At 41.2% G+C, this 17,894-nt stretch overlaps 1 protein-coding gene across 2 annotated transcripts in view; it reads left to right on the forward strand.

The window, feature by feature from the left end:
* Nucleotides 1–17,894, forward strand: part of adamts10 (ADAM metallopeptidase with thrombospondin type 1 motif, 10) — a 135,123-nt gene that overhangs the window by 61,547 nt on the left and 55,682 nt on the right. The window contains exons 9-15 of one of the 2 annotated variants that reach the window (XM_061883524.1): nucleotides 10,768–10,811; nucleotides 10,994–11,099; nucleotides 11,805–11,951; nucleotides 12,041–12,182; nucleotides 14,376–14,483; nucleotides 14,598–14,743; nucleotides 16,021–16,084. In XM_061883524.1, the coding sequence (XP_061739508.1) occupies nucleotides 10,768–10,811; nucleotides 10,994–11,099; nucleotides 11,805–11,951; nucleotides 12,041–12,182; nucleotides 14,376–14,483; nucleotides 14,598–14,743; nucleotides 16,021–16,084 (757 nt within the window). The remainder of the gene's footprint in view (nucleotides 1–10,767; nucleotides 10,812–10,993; nucleotides 11,100–11,804; nucleotides 11,952–12,040; nucleotides 12,183–14,375; nucleotides 14,484–14,597; nucleotides 14,744–16,020; nucleotides 16,085–17,894) is intronic. The other variant, XM_061883525.1, reaches the window with a different exon arrangement.

Genomic DNA, 17,894 nt, shown 5'->3' on the forward strand with positions numbered 1-17,894 from the left:
ACTGTTTGATTTTCACATTCCCCAAACTTTTTTTAAGCCTTCTTGTTTTGTTTTTTTGTTTTTTTTTATTACAAACCCCGTTTCCATATAAGTTGGGAAATCGTGTTAGATGTAAATATAAACAGAATACAATGATTTGCAAATCCTTTTCAACCCATATTCAATTGAATGCACTACAAAGATCAGATATTTGATGTTCAAACTCATAAACTTTATTTTTTTTTTTGCTAATAATAATTACTTAGAATTTCATGGCTGCAACTCGTGCCAAAGTAATTGGGAAAGGGCATGTTCACCACTGTGTTACATCACCTTTTCTTTTAACAACACTCAATAAACGTTTGGGAACTGAGGAAACTAATTGTTGAAGCTTTGAAAGTGGAATTCTTTCCCATTCTTGTTTTATGTAGAGCTTCAGTCCTTCACAGTCTGGGGTCTCCGCTGTCGTATTTTACGCTTCATAATGCGCCACACGTTTTCGATGGGAGACGGGTCTGGACTGCAGGCAGGCCAGTCAAGTACCCGCAGTCTTTTACTACTAAGTCACACTGTTGTAACACGTATCTTGGCATTTTCTTGCTGAAATAAGCAGGAGCGTCCATGATAACTTTGCTTGGACAGCAACATATGTTGCTCCAAAACCTGTATGTACCTTTCAGCATTAATGGTGCCTTCACAGATGTGTAAGTTACCCATGCCTTGGGCACTAATATTCCCCCATACCATCACACATGCTGCCTTTTGAACTTTGCGCCTAGAACAATCCGGATGGTTCTTTTCCTCTTTGATCCGGAGGACACAACCTCCACAGTTTCCCCCAAAAACTGAAATGTGGACTCATCAGACCACAGAACACTTTTACACTTTGCATCAGTCCATCTTAGATGAGCTTAGGGGCAGCTAAGCCGGCGGCGTTTCTGGGTGTTGTTGATAAATGGCTTTCGCTTTGCATAGTAGAGCTTTAACTTGCCAACTGTGTTTAGTGAGAAGTAGTTTTCTGAAGTGTTCCTGAGCCCATGTGGTGATATCCTTTAGAGATTGATGTCGGTTTTTGATGCAGTGCCGTCTGAGGGATTGAAGGTCACGGTCATTCAGTGTTGGTTTCCGGCCAAGCCGCTTACGTGGAGTGATTTCTCCATATTCTCTGAACCTTTTGATGATATTATGGACCGTAGATGTTAAAATCCCTAAATTTCTTGCAATTGCACTTTGAGAAACGTTGATCCTAAACTGTTTGACTATTTGCTCACACAGTTGTGGACAAAGGGGTGTACCTCGCCCCATCCTTTCTTGTAAAAGACTGAGAATTTTTTGGGAAGCAGTTTTTATACCCAATCATGGCACCCACCTTTTACCAATTAGCCTGCACACCTGTGGGATGTTCCAAGTAAGTGTTTGAAGAACATTCCTCAACTTTATCAGTATTTATTGCCACCTTTCCCAACTTCTTTGTCTTGTGTTGCTGGCATCAAATTCTAAAGTTAATGATTATTTGCAAAATAAAAAGGTTTATCAGTTTGAACATCAAATATGTTGTCTTAGTAGCATATTCAATTGAATATGGGTTGAAAATGATTTGCAAATAATTGTATTCCGTTCGTATTTACATCTAACACAATTTCCCAACTCATATGAAAACAAGGTTTGTAAATCAACATAGAAAAAACACACAAGATACACTTTCACTTAATGCATCAACCCAAAAAAAAACCCTCCCTTCCACATTCACACTCATCCACACCCATTCACACAAAAGGTGTTGTTTCTTTCTGCTACCAATATTCTGGTTCCTACAACATAGACAACACAGTCTGCAAGGGACACAGTCCCTGAAGCACACATGATTGTGTGTGCTGCTGGTCCACTAACATTTTCAGTAATTACTATTTTCTATGTAATTGTTTTTATATTGTTTTACTTTATTTTTTTTATCCAAGAAAATCTTGTTAATGCTAAATAGAATTTTGGGAAGTGAATTATATTTATATAGCTCTTTTCTCTAGTGACTCAAAGCGCTTTACATAGTGAAACCCAATATCTAAGTTACATTTAAACCAGTGTGGGTGGCACTGGGAGCAGGTGTGTAAAGTGTCTTGCTCAAGGACACAACAGCAGTAACTAGGTTAGCGGAAGCGGGAATCAAACCCGGAACCCTCAAGTTGCTGGCACGGCCACTCTACCAACCGAGCTATGCTGCCTCAATTTTGTGATTATCCTGTCGGTCGGCATCTAAGCGAGAGTGGAAATTGTACAGTAAGTGTTTGTTTTATTATGGTTAGTTTGTATGTTTAGCATCTAGCAATGCTGCTGGGGTTACAATAAAGCTGCATCCGTTTAGCACTAGGCTTCTAAAAAATATTGCTCATCCTCTTTGTGATTGGGCTCAAAAGTATAAGATTCTGGATTATCATTTTTTGTTGATTAGAAAGGTATCTCTGCTTCCTAACTCTATGTCACGGTTCACATGACTGACTCGGGAATCTCCATGAGATTTATACTGTTTTGATCCTATCTATTTATTTGCTAACCAAGTATTTTAGTGTCATAAATCAGATATATAAGGGACGGCGTGGCGCAGTTGCAGAGTGTCCGTGCGCAACCCGAGGGTCCCTGGTTCAATCCCCACTTAGTACCAACATTGTCACGTCCGTTGTGTCCTGAGCAAGACACTTCACCCTTGTTCCTGATGGGTGCTGGTTAGCGCCTTGCATGGCAGCTCCCTCCATCAGTGTGTGAATGGGTGAATGTGGAAGTAGTGTCAAAGTGCTTTGAGTGCCTTGAAGGTAAAAAAGCGCTATACACTGATTGCTTCAATGTAGAGGCAACTTGATTTTCCATTCTACTGGTACTTTAAATACTGGAAACGTGTGTGTGTGTGTGTGTGTGTGCGTGTGCGTGCACGTGTGAGTGTCTGTGCGTTTGTGATTGTCTATGTGTGTGTGTGTGTGTGGGTACGTGTGTATGTAGCTTTAATGCTAATGAGCTGTGTTGCTCCAAAACGTGTGTGCTGATGTGCACTTTAACCACTTCTTACATATACACTGGACCCATCCATCCATCCATCCATCCATCCATTTCCTACCGCTTATTCCCTTTGGGGTCGCGGGGTGGGGGGCTGGTGCCTATCTCAGCTACAATTGGGCGGAAAGCGGTGAACACCCTGGACAAGTCGCCTCCTCATCGCAGGGCCAACACAGATAGACAGACAACATTCACACACTAGGGCCAATTTTAGTGTTGCCAATCAACCTAACCCCAGGTGCATGTCTTTGGAGGTGGGAGGAAGCCGGAGTACCCCAGGGAACCCACGCATTCACGGGGAGGACGTGCAAACTCCACACAGAAAGATCCCGAGCCCGGGATTGAACCCTGACTACTCAGGACCTTCGTATTGTGAGGCAGACGCACTAACCCCTCTTCCACCGTGAAGCCCTACACCGGACCCTATTTAAGATTAATCTGATAACTCACCAATGCATCTACAGCAATGCCCCCTCCTACCTCAAGGACCTGATTTACCCTCTACCTCCTACCCGCAACCTCCGCTCCTCAAACACTAACATCCTCAAACCCATCAGGACAAAGTTACAATCAATGGGCCGCTGGGCTTTCTGCACGGCCGCTCCCGAACTCTGGAATGCTTTCTCCAATCATCTTAGAGCTAGACAGTCGGTCGACTGTTTTAAGAAAGGACTAAAAACCCACATTTTTAGCACAGCTTTTATCTAATTTCTATGCCTCCTTGTTTTTAAATACACTACTTGCTTATCTGTTTTATCCAGTGATTTCATGCTTATATTTCTATTTTTATCTACGTTTCTGTTTTATCTAGTGTCTATCAAGTGTTTTTCATGATATCATTTCTGTTTTAATCTTTTTTTATACATTCTAACTTTCGATTTTTATTTTTTATTTTTGAATTTTTATACTTTGTAGCACTTTGAGATTTTAACAGAGGTAAAGTGCTATACAAATGTAATTCATTATTTTTATTATTATTGTTATTATACACTGTGCACTCAAGCATACACTAGAATAGTTATTTTAGCTACAGTGCTAACATTACAAAATAATCAAACTTACAGCTTATTGGCGAGAAGTTGGCAGAAGTCTTTTAAGTTTTAAGATGTATAGCGAAGCCTAATAGTCTATATGTAGGTTTTCTCTAGAATATAAAACTGTCCTCTGTATACTTGTGGGTGTATATACAGGGACAGCCTCATTTGGCTAGAGGTGGATCGGAAATATGATGTCCATGAAAAATGTTTTTCCGTACATGACATCATGAAAACACGGAACTTCAAAAGTGACCATTTGAGCGCTGCTTCTTTAAATTGCGGTCCCAAACAAAATTATAATAAATGAGCTCCAGAGACCAGATGTCATGATTCCACATGACGGATTGGACTAAGTTCATTATTTTCCTGTGTTTAGAATCACTTCCTGTAGTAGTGCTCTTGCTTTGTCAGTATTTTTTTCTTTGGTCTCTGTGCTTTGAATAACCTTTACTTTCTGTTTCTTGACCTGCCAGCACATCTGTTTCATTGTTAATTCCTTCTATTTAGTTTAACGTGGATCCCTCTGTCAGTGCTGGGTCATTGTCTGTTCAGTGTGTTTGTGTTCTGCTTAACTTGGATCCTGCATAGCTTTCTTTATGCTTCCGGTGCACTTCCCAGCTGCACCACGTATAATTTTACCTGCATGCCATCTGCTGTCTTCTGCGTCTTTGGGGTGATGCTGCAAGCAACGCTTACAAGAACGTGACACTAGAGCTGTCTTCGACAAAGGAATTTCATAGTTTAATCTGATTCGTTACGCTACCATCAGTCGAATTGATGGTGTTGTTTTTTTTTAAGAGAGAAGTACACCGATTGTGGTGATAGTAGCGTGTACTGGCTTGTCACTAAGTGTCAGTATAACGTCACATTATGCAGAGTCGTGTATAGAGAGAGTATGGACAACGAAACGAGGGGTGCCGCGTTTGGTACTTAGGATGTGTGCGGCTGTGCTCGGAAGCATGCAATTCAGTTCTGACGTTATTTTTCTCGACGAAATAAAACAAAATAATAAGTAAAAAATAACAAAAGTAGCATATAGTTCTAAATATACTCCAGCTCATAACATTTCAATAAAACATGCATTTATTTAATCAAAATGGTGTATATATAATAATAACTTGGGGGCAATTTTGCGGCTGTTTTTGACGCACTCCACCGCTATATTCATGCAGTGTTTAGTGATCAGTGGCTCTCTAACACACAAAATACACAACGACCTAAAATAAACGTATTACCCTCATTTAGCCAAAATTCTCATTAACAATTACGGAGAAATAATGACTTTTGTATGAAGTATGTCAACTGTGGTGTCTTCCTCCAATGTATTGTTTGTAATCACTGCGCTACATACTGTCTGTTTTCCCTTTTTTGAATATTTTTCATAGGTTTTTCTGTGGCGAGTCATCAACATACTAACTTGAAAACTGAACTAATGCTGATTTTTATTGCATTATTTATTAGTTCAGTTTGGATTATTAGTGATACATGCAAAAAATTTGCAATTCCGAAGAAAAGTTTTGTCAGGCAAATTGTATTAATTTACTGTTACTGAGAGTGCGATATACCACGTTTCCCATGCGTATGTTCTGTATGCTTTCTTACTTCACACAAGAAACTATTGTTACTGGCTCTCCAGCCTTCCTGGCTAACCTTCACTTCCCATATTTTTCTCTTTTCCAGGTTGCGGGAAATGAATGCAATTGCTTCCCGCATTTTTTCCGAGTGGTGCATCCCAATGGCACACAATAGAGTATGCTTACACGGCAAACACTCTTCAATTAAAATAACTGTATAATGAGGAAGTGCAGTGTCGCTTAGCTATGGCTTAAAACTGGTATGTAACATGGCACCCTGTTGTCATGTGAGTGCCTTTTGACCAATCGTTGAGCTGATCGCTTGAAACTGGGTTGTCCATACTCACTCTATACACGACTCTGAAATTATGTAAATCTAGTCGCTATTTGGTGATTATTTGAAATATCTATAAAAGAAATAGTCTTTTATTAAGTGAACGTAACAAAGTTGTCATTTGCTACTTTTTCTGCCTAAAAAAACGGTTTAGTCTTGCTGATAAATTTATAAACACGGTAGAGATTGGATTATTTCGTGAGATCCTCCAACAAGAAATCAAACTTGACTAAATGGAGGACGCAAAAGTTGTAAAAAAGTTTCTGTATGTAAACCTGCTGAAGGATTATTACCTTTACCAGTAGAGAGCTACACATCTAGGGTGAGTTGGCGAGTCCGGGTACGCACTATGTCCAATTCCCGATACCTATGGTGGGATTAGGCCGGCCAGAGGCGTGCGGCGGCACAAAAAGCTTTGTATCTGACTGCAGCGTGTCCCTATGAATCCATTTCCCCATTTAGAAACATCATCCCCACACTATTAGTAAAATATTCTTTTGTGCTGACAAATAGTTATTGAGAGAGCGATGAGGAAGGCCAAAACACACCGTTTTAGACATGTGACCACATGACCACACCAGAAGGCAGCGATTGCTTTAGAAAAGGATGATGTATTACTCCCTAAAACTATTTGTCTGCACACAATAGATTTTTACTAATGATGAACGCAATTGATCCATCCCAGCCCACCTGCTGTATAAGGAGGCCCTCAACAGCTACTGTGCTGTAGGAGCACATGATAGAAGGAGTGCTGTTTCACGTATGGAGATTCGACTGTGAGGTTGATAGTCAAATCAGAAGCCTCCGAATGGAACTGTCGACAATATGAAGACAGCTCTAGAAGGGAAACATATTACAATTATATGTACGACATGATTAAAACTTTTTTTTTTGCATAATGGGCAAACATGTCTCAAAACAAGCATTTCCTCACTCTCTCTTCTCCGAGGTTTTCATAAAGCCAGGTTAAAGAGAGCCAGGCTGTCTTGTCCATTTTAGAGTGACAACAGCTGGGCCTGCTCTGCTTGGCTTAACATCTCTGGCAATAACTAACCATGGAGATGGAGAAAATAAAAAACACATGTATTTCTTTCATTTTTGATGCATGTATTCTTTTTATTTGCTGAAATATAGAAATAGTGAAACATCATCATTAAGACAGTAAAATAAACTGAAGACGAAACAGCGATCCTCGCTATTCGCAGGGGCCGCATGCAGCCTGCCAAAGATTTCAGTTTGGTTTGCCAAACAATGACACTGCAGTAGAAGAAGACGACTCAAGTAAAGAAGAGACATTCATTTTAACTGCCATGAATATGTTTGATGCTACCTGTTCGGTGGCTGTATGCGTCTGTAATGGAGGCAAAACAATTAGTGCCGTTAAAGCAACTTATAGTTAAAGGGGAACATTATCACAATCTCAGAAGAGTTAAAACCAATAAAAATCAGTTCCCAGTGGCTTATTTTATTTTTTGAAGTTTTTTTTTTTAATTTTACCCATCCCAGAATATCCCTAAAAAAAGCTTTAAAGTGCCTGATTTTCGCTATCTGTGAAGCCATTGTCGGATAGCACAGCAAGATATAGTGACATTAGCTCGGATTCAGACTCGGATTTCAGCGGCTTTAGCGATTCAACAGATTACGCATGTATTGAAACAGATGGTTGGAGTATGGAGGCAGATAGCGAAAACGAAATTGAAGAAGAAACTGAAGCTATTGAGCGAATAGCTATTGACACTATTCGGCCATGTTTGCCTTAGCATCGCCGGTAAAATGTGCAGACCAACTATCGGAAGTTTCGCATCTTGTGACACTGGATCAACTTAAATGCATCGATTGGTAAGTGTTTGTTTGACATTAAATGTGGGTGGAGTGAAACGCTGGATGTAAATATAGTTTCAAATGTACATACAGCTAGCCTAAATAGCATGTTAGCATCGATTAGATGGCAGTCATGCAGCGACCAAATATGTCTGATTAGCACATAAGTCAACAACATCAACAAAACTCACCTTTGTGATTTAGTTGACTTTATTGTTGGAAATGCATCTTCAGGTTATCCATAGATCTCTGTGCCATGTCTGCCTTAGCATCGTCGGTAAAATGTGCAGACATTTCGGCACATTCAATGGGGGTCTGGCGGCAGATTTCTTTGACTTTATCGTTGGAAATGCATCTGCTTTGAGTGTCGCAGGATATCCACACAATCTTGCCATCTATGTAGTAGCATAGCTTTCATCGGTAAAGTGTGCGGAACAAACGACTGACCATTTCGTCGGCTTTCCCCACACCCTCGTGTTTTGAACAAATTTCGTCCAATTTCTTGCCACTTTCGCATCTTTGGGCCAGTGGTGCAACTTGAATCCCTCCCTGTTTGTGTTGTTACACCCGCCGACAACACACCGACGAGGCATGATGTCTCCAAGGTTCCAGAAAATAGTCGAAAAAACGGAAAATAACAGAGCTGAGACGCGGTGTTTGTAATGTGTTTGAGAAAATGGCGGCTTTATTTTCTAGGTGACGTCACGTTCTGACGTCATCACTCCGAGAGCGACAAATAGAAAGGCGTTTAATTCGCCAAATTCACCCATTTAAAGTTCGGAAATCGGTTAAAAAAATATATGGTCTTTTTTCTGCAACATCAAGATATATATTGACGCTTACATAGGTAGGGTGATGATGTTCCCTTTTAACGCGTTATTGTGTTAGCTTTGACAGCCCAAATAAAAATGGCTAAATAAACTAAAAATATCAATATTACGGTGGTATTGTCCTCGAGTAGACCAAACTATTCAGAATGCACTGTTCAGTATCCTAGCCACTGATTTGTTCAGCCTCAGGCAGCATTATTTTATTAGATTAAAAGTTAAAGTTAAATTACCAATGATTGTCACACACACACTAGGTGTGGCGAAATTTTTCCTCTGCATTTGACCCATACCCTTGTTCACCCCTGGGAGGTGAGGGGAGCAGTGGGCAGCAGCGGTGCCGCACCCAGGAATCATTTGTGGTGATTTAACCCGCAATTCCAACCCTTGATGCTGAGTGCCAAGCAGGGAGGTAATGGGTCCCATTTTTATAGTCTTTGGTATGACTCGGCCGGGGTTTGAACTCCCTATCCATCAATCTCAGGGCGGACACTCTAACCACTAGGCCAATGAGTATAAGAGTGTAAAGGTGACTGGAAGGGTGTTATTTCATGTCTAAAGGTTTCTCCTAATGTTGAAAAACCCATTTAGGATGTTTTTTAATGCTCTAGCAATGAAAATATTGTATTTATTTATAATGAAAGATTTCTACTTGGCGTAAATGATAAATTACCGGATCTCTTTGAATAGCCTGCCTTGAATTACTGCCGGGTAAAACTCGCTCCCCAAATTAATAAGCGCATGCTTACTTTAACCGCCAGGTCAAATTCGTGACGTCACGAGTGACGCTTCCCCTGCCGTCATTTTTAAAATTGCAGAGGAGTTTATTTTGCTTGTACTGTGTGTAAACCAGGGGTCTTGTTCCACAGCCATACAGATCACACTAATGGTTGTGAAATAAAACAACTTTAACACTTTTATTAATAAGCGCCACTCTATGTGAACCCACACCAAACACATTTCTGGAGAACATTGGCTCTGTAACACATTATAAACGCAACATAAGAATTACCCAAAATGCTGTGCATCCATGACTATTTGCTATATTATACACTCGCTAGCAACACCCCCCCGTGCGTCGGTTGGGGGTGCGTGTATAATATAGCCAAAGAGTCACGGATGTACGGCATAATGGGTAATTCTTATGTTGCATTTATAATGTGTTACGGAGCCAATGCTCTCCAGACATGTGCGTGGTGTGGGTTCACAGAGTGTGGCACCCACCAGCAAGAGTGTTAAAGCTGCCTACATCACAAACATCAGTGTAAAAGGTATGGCTGTTGACCAAGTATGCATTGCAATCTCGTGTAAGAAGCAGCGAAATGCATGCGTCCGGCTGGCACGCAGACAGCATAGTGTAAAAGTGGGCGCGATGACAAGGTGTAGAGCAGTGGTCCCCAACCACCGGGCCGGGGACGCAGAATAATTTTTATTATTATTTTTTTTTTATCACACTCAATGTTTTACTGCATGCCATTGGTAAGCGCAGGGGTGAGAAGAGGTTTTAAAATCAATAGTGCCTGCTTACTTTTACCGCATGCTTTGAATAACCGCAGGAGTGAGAAGAGGTTTTAAATTATTTAGCGCCCCGGCGGCTATTCAAGGAAATACAGTAATACTCATTGATATAATGTATTGTACAGGTGCAACATGTACTGCTAGCTTAGCTGATTTTTATCAAACAATCACTTTTCTTTTAAATTACGCAGAGAGAATGGAAAGTAGATGTGGGGATTTACTGTGAGGAATTATAAATGTACAACAAAAATGCATTAATATGCACATTACTGCTTTTACTCCTCCCTCCTTCATTACTTCTTTTACTGCTGCTTTTGTCAATGATACTGCTAGAGCAACACTGCAAGACAATGGCATGTTAAACAGATAGAAACCTGATGCTATTGCATTAGGAATGTGCTGCAGCAAACAACACAACCACCACTGGCACAAATAGTTCCCTATCCTTTCGAATAGCTTGTACAAAATCTCATCTTGCAGCGTCTTGGAAGTCAAATGTGTTTTTTTTTTTGTTTTGTTTTTTGCAATGTGTTATCCATCAAGCGACGACTGTTCTTGATTTCCTGTTATTGTTCTTTAATATGATTTCCCTATCTATCACTGCTGTTCACTTTGTGGTCATGGTGTGTCTGCAGGTATGACATCTGCATCCAGAAAAACAAGCCTTGTGAAACCTTAGGTAAAACAAACATATGTCTTAATTTAAAACATATACTCATATTTTAGAATTATGCCTGAAATGAAAACATATTTTATCGTCTTAACTCCCTAAGTTGCATAACTTCGACAATTTTTGGACAGATCTGTTGTTTTGTAGCTCTCCAAGGAGTGCTTATTTAAATGTGTGTGTTTGTTGCGCAGGTTTGGCTCCTGTTGGAGGAATGTGTGAACCAGAGAGAAGCTGCAGCATCAATGAGGACATTGGCCTGGGAACAGCGTTCACTATTGCCCATGAGATTGGACATACGTTAGTAAAATGCACACAATATTGAGAACAAGACTAAATCGATAATATTGTCTAGACTAACAGACAACAACATAACATGCACATACTAGATGCAGAACAAGAGCTGTATCAAATTATGCCCCACAAAGATATTCATGTTTTAATTGGCACTGTCAATGGTGTGAAACTGCACTGCCTCATACTGAGAGCCGTTTTTCATTTTCTACTCTTCTCGTGTTGCCATTTAAGGTATCAGATTTTATTACAATATATTAAAACCTCTGTAATTGTGATGGCATATTTTTTAGTATTGTTCTTTTATGGGATTGTTCAGGTCTTAAACAAAGTACAATGGAACCTTGATTTACAAACTTAATTGGTTCTTCAACAGGGTCTGTAAATAGTCACATCCGGCTCACTAAATATGCATGGTGGTCAAGCGAGCTCTGTTCTGTCTGTGGTTCGTAAAACAAAAAGTTTGTACAATGAGGGGTGTGTAAATAAAACTGCCAAAGTATCCCTAACATGCCTGAAAACACTGCAGTGAATCCAAACATGAATGACAGCTTTTAAAACATATCTTCCTGTTTCATCTCTTTTGGCTGTTTAGTATGTTTAAAAATATATCAATTGCTCCAACTGTTGCTTAGCAAGCCACAAACGAGAAAGTGTAAAGGCCACTGAGTTTAAAAAAGGGGGTAAATATCTTTATAATTGTTACTTAAGGTTTGGAATGAACCATGACGGTATTGGTAACACGTGTGGACCCCGTACCCAGGAGACGGCCAAGCTGATGGCCGACCACATCACAATGAAGACGAACCCGTTCATCTGGTCGGCCTGTAGCAGGGATTACATCACCAGTTTTCTGGAGTGAGTCAGCCTCTCAGATATTACCTAATAACACCAGAAAAATGTGGGGAGAAACTCACCCTGTTGATTTTTTTGTTGTTGTGTTCTAGCTCAGGTATGGGCTCTTGTCTGAACAACGTACCCCCTAAGCAGGAGTTTGTGTACCCCACCACAGCCCCGGGTCAGGCCTACGACGCAGACGAACAGTGCCGCTTCCAGTATGGCGTCAGATCTCGACAATGTAAATATGCAGTGAGTATTTTCGGCATACTCCCGTTTAAATCTGCAACGATTTGCCGACTTGGTCAACATCATCGATGATGTAAATATGTCGATGTCTTCTACCTTACGTCAGTGCGTTGAGAAAAGATAACAATTGGTCGGCCACGGATTATTATTGGCCAATTTCTGTGGAAAAGATTATAAATGGGTTGTACTTGTATAGCGCTTTTCGCCAGATGCCAATCAATGCCTTTCAATGCTGATCACAAAACATGTAATCTACGGCTTATGCCTTGCAGCTTGGTCCGTTTGTTGACAGGCGAGGGTACTAAGACTGCTCGCAGCTACAATACAGTTAACTGTGTACGTCCAAACTCAATGCAGAGTGTCCACTCTATAAGTAAATATCACTCCAATTGTGGCAATTAAACTACATTTCTCACAAGTTTTAATGTCATTGTGGAACTGGAGAAAAAGGCTGTAAATGTGACACATCGAGCAAAATAGCTCGGCTAGCTGGAAACAACAAAACGATAAGTGCTTAGTTCACGTTAACACATGTATTGAACCGCTTTACAACAGAAAGTTAGCAGATATTACCAATAATTTAACGAGTAGATTAATTAGAGGGTAGACAGACGATAATATTACATCCAGGTGTGTGTGCGCGTGCGTTTGCGTGTGTGTGCCTGCGTGCGTGCGCGGGTGCTCTGTTACTGTGTCTGTCGAGTTCCAGACGGTCATCGATTACAGGGAAGGGTAAAATGATCCATAAATCGGTTATTGATACCGAGGGTACTACAGTATTTAAGTGATACCAGTGATTAGATCAATATTGTTTTTTGTTTTTTATCAAATTCTGATTTTCTTGTTTTGTTGATGAAAAAAAAATCGGTGAATGATTTTGCCCACTGGACACAGGAGGACTCAGTTTTCCCTCGCCCAGACGCGGGTCACCGTGGGGACGCAGGGATAAAATCGTGGGAACAAAGTAGGGACGGCGTGGCGCAGTGGCAGAGTGGCCGTGCGCAACCCGAGGGTCCCTGGTTCAATCCCCACCTAGTACCAACCTCGTCACGCCCGTTGTGTCCTGAGCAAGACACTTCACCCTTGCTCCTGATTGGTGCTGGTTAGCGCCTTGCGTGGCAGTTCCCTCCATCAGTGTGTGAATGGGTAAATGTGGAAGTAGTGTCAAAGCGCTTTGAGTACCTTGAAGCTAGAAAAGCGCTATACAAGTACAGCCCATTTATATATTTATAATCCGGAAATTACGGTCATTGTAAATTATTTTGAGGTGCACGGATCAAAGTTGGAAGACATACAAGTTTGGGGAAAAAAAGTTAAATTGTTAAAATATTGGAATAAAGAGACTCCGTTATTTTGTTTTTGGAGCTAAACCTTGACGCACAAGAGAAGCCGTGGTCAGGGAAAAGGCTACGGAATGCGAGCCTTTATGCCAAAAGAAGAAAAATTCAGATGTATCCTGGACACAATTCGAGATTTATGGAGTTTTTTATTAAAAGCCCCACTGAGATCCAATAGTATTGTATAAACCACAGAAATAAGCATTACTGGGACTCCTTTTAAAGAGAACCTATGATGGCTTTAGTCTTGTCTGCCTTATAAATGTTGTTACAAAGTTGGATACTCCTGTTAAACAATGTCAAAGCTTGAAATCACATTTGGGTGTAAGCTTGCACGCAGTTGTGAATGCCTTTGAACAGTATTTGTAGGGGCCATTTGCATTTCTGCCATTATAGATTGACAGCTCGACTAATGTAGATGTACTAATGTAGGCCCATCCTCTAGAAATATATTTCCCTTTTCCACCGCTCATGTCATAACCCTACAATGTTTTAAAGAAAGTTAAAACCTCACCTTTTCAAAACTATTTTTAATACTGGACAAACCATCTCATAATACCGAATTGTCTTTCATTTAGAGTTTGGAGGGGTTCATTTGCTTCTAGTCTGGTTCGATCCCCAGTTTCCGCCATCCTAGTCACGTCTGTTTTGTCAAGCAAGCTCCTGATGGGTCGTGGTTAGGGCCTTCATGGCAGCTCCCACCATCAGTGTGTGAATGAGTGTGTGAATGGGTCAATAACCCATTTACCATAATCTGTTTAATTTATTTATTTATATATAACATGTTTTTATACATCCTTTTTTTTTCAACCATACCGTATTAAACTTTTAAAATTACTATGCACAAACACACATACAGGAGGTCTGCAGCGAGCTTTGGTGTATGAGCAAGAGCAACCGATGCATCACCAGCAGCATACCGGCTGCAGAAGGAACCATCTGTCAGACCAACACAATTGAGAAAGGGGTAATTGATATCATGAGTTTTATGAGGAAATCTCCATTAATGTATATACTTAGTGTACTGTGCCTGTGAATATCAGTCTTCTTTTACATCATGTGGGTTGTATATGTGCTACAGTGGTGCTACAAGAGGCTCTGTGTGCCATATGGGACGCGGCCTGAGGGTGTGGATGGAGGCTGGGGACCATGGTCACCCTGGGAGGAGTGCAGCAGGACCTGCGGAGGTGGCGTCTCCTCCTCTATCAGATATTGCGACAGTCCAAGGTAAACGTTTACTTTGTCGCCCACTTGGAGCTCAGTGTCAGTTTTGCAGGAAAATTCCCTCCTCTTAAATTAGGTGAGTGTGTGAGTTTAAATTGCACATCACAAATTATAAAACACGGCAGCCCTTGAAAAGACTAGCTTGGATAGCAGCAGTTTTTTCAAAAAGGACCTAAATATATTACTGTTTACTGTTTTTGTTGACTTTTTTATTATCAAAGTGATGTTACTTTTCTTACATCTTACCCGACTTTACTTTGAGATCAACAACGAATCTAATTCATAGAAACCCCTTCTAACAGCCACGGAAAATGGAGGGATTATTATATTGCAGAGATATATTTAACTAAATAGTTTTGGGGGACATAGTTCCAGAAAACTAAGGACTGAGGAGCAGGAGATTCTTTCTTCACTATTGGTCTTATTTTGTAAATTCCGAAGAACCAGCATCCTCTACAGTTGATTGTGGTCTATTTATTTTGTCAGAGTTAAAGGAGTGCTCAGCAGTTTTTAGGATCTTCCGCAAAAAAGATAGTCAAATATCTTTATGATAGCTTTAGAGAATCTACTGCAAAAATGTAAATCTCTCACAAGTTTTTGAACAGAACTCATGGGCTACCAGTTGAAAAAACGCCCAAATGATGAACAAGAGAGGACCTAAAATGGAACCTTGAGGAACACCACAAGTATAACAAATTGATATACAACAAATGACTACTGACTGCATCTGAAATAAACAAGCTACAGCTACACCATAGTTACACACATCACATCAAGAAAAAAAAAGCTAACCGCCACAAAAGGAGAGGACTTAACGGGGTTAATTGAGAAATGTTATGTAAATCACAAGTTTAGACCCTAGTGTTCTATGTTTGCTAGCAAGGTTAAAATGTCAACGCAAGGATCAGCCAATGTGTTTAAAGTGGTCCAAGTTTCTATTTACAAGAGGAGCACTTTATTGTTTTTAGTAATTTGCTGCAAAAATATTTGCCTCCCAAGTTTTGAACTGAACACAGGGGCAGGTATGGTGTCATTCACTGGCCAGATTTGGCTTCCTGGCAGCCAGTTAATTATCCCTGTTGTATTAGCTCCTTATTTTTGACACTTTAATACAGGGTTGTAATGGAGGCTGTCTGTGACAGTGAGTTTGAAAATAAAACCAATGATGAAGACAAGCAGCACAGAGTTGAGAAGCCAGCATTGAGTTAAATGAAGGTTAGAATCCATTAAATCGTAATAAGACATGTCTGACTGGTCCGATTGTGTGCGTTTGATTGAAGGCCAACCATTGGTGGAAAGTACTGCCTTGGAGAGAGAAAGCGCTACAGATCCTGCAATATTGATGTGAGTTGTGCCTGCTTTCCTAATTGTCACTATCACTCATTATTTTCCATCAATGGACTAGAATAGTGGTGGGTACGATACTGGCCAATAGTTCTGTGCGATGTGGTCAAAAAATATATATCCTTAAGGAAGTAATTTTACAGCCCGTTAACGATATACTGTATGTAACATTACAATAGTACCTCACCTTGCGAGATTAATTGGCTCTGTGACAGAGCTCTTATCTCACTTGTATCTCAAATAAACATCGCCCATTAAAAAACATTTTAACATGTAACATGCCTTTTAAAAAGAAAAACACACAATTAGATATTTAAAATTTGTATGAAAAACAGTACAACAAAATATACTACAAACAACAACAATCATTTTAAGAACCTATTTACTTGAGGTTATGGACTTCTGTGGCATCTCATGTCAGCTGATTTTCATCCAGTTTCTTCACATTTTAATGTTTAGATATTATTTTGACATTCTTGGTTAGTGTTATCATCCACTTTTTTCTTCCCAGCACTGTCCTTCAAACTCACGTTCTTACTTTTCACGGTTGGAAAAACAAAGTAAGGTCCATCTCGAGCTATAGGTATAGCAAGTAATACGTGATGTTTTGGTCGGATTTTACTGGGTTCACTGTGACATTTTCTACACAAACTAATGAAGGGGATGCCCATCCATCCATCCATCCATCCATCCATCTTCTTCCGCTTATCCAAGGTCGGGTCGCGGGGGCAGCAGCCTAATCAGGGAAGCCCAGACTTCCCTCTCCCCAGCCACTGCGTTTAGCTCCTGCCGGGGGATCCCGTGGCGTTCCCAGGCCAGCCGGTAGACATATTCCTCCCAACGTGTCCTGGGTCTTCCCCGTGGCCTCCTACCGGTTGGACGTGCCCTAAACACCTCCCGAGGGAGGCGTTAGGGTGGCTTCCTGACCAGATGCCCGAACCACATCATCTGGCACCTCTCGATGTGGAGGAGCAGCGGCTTTACTTTGAGTTCCTCCCGTATGACAGATATTCTCACCCTATTTCTAAGGGAGAGCCCCGCCACACGGCGGAGGAAACTCATTTCGGCCGCTTATACCCGTGTTCTTATCTTTTCGGTCATGACCCAAAGCTCATGACCATAGATGAGGATGGGAATGTAGATCGACCGCTAAATTGAGAGCTTTGCCTTTCGGCTCAGCTCTCAAACTCCCATGCACCCTCAAGAACCCTGGCGAGAGTATAGAGCTGGTCCACAGTTCCACGACCAGGACGAGAACCACACTGTTCCTCCTGAATCCGAGGTTCGACTATCCGATGTAGCCTCCTGTCCAGTACACCTGAATAGACCTTACCAGGAAGGCTGAGGAGTGTGATCCCACGATAGTTGGAACACATCCTCCGGTCTGCCAATTCAGAGGTACCGCCCCCGATGTCCACGCGATGCTGCAGAGTCTTGTCAACCAAGACAGGCCCACAGCATCCAGAGCCTTAAGGAACTCCGAGCGGGTCTCATACACCCACGGGGCCTTGCCACTAAGGAGCTTTTTATCTACCTCGGCAACCTCAGCCTTAGAAATACTGCTTACTCATAGGAAGAAGTGTTGGTGGGATTGAGGAGGTCTTCAAAGTATTCCCTCCACCGATCCACAGTAGAGGTCAGCAGCACACCATCCTCACCATACATGATGTTGACAGTGCACTGCTTCCCCCCCCCCTGAGGGGGCGGGTGGCGGTCCAGTATCGCTTCGAAGCCGTCCAGAAGTCGTTCGCCAAACTCCTCCCATATCCGAGTTTTTGCCTCCGCGACAACTGAAGCCGCACTTCGCTTG

Source organism: Nerophis ophidion, linkage group LG22, assembly GCF_033978795.1.
Source record: "Nerophis ophidion isolate RoL-2023_Sa linkage group LG22, RoL_Noph_v1.0, whole genome shotgun sequence".
NCBI lineage: Eukaryota > Metazoa > Chordata > Actinopteri > Syngnathiformes > Syngnathidae > Nerophis > Nerophis ophidion.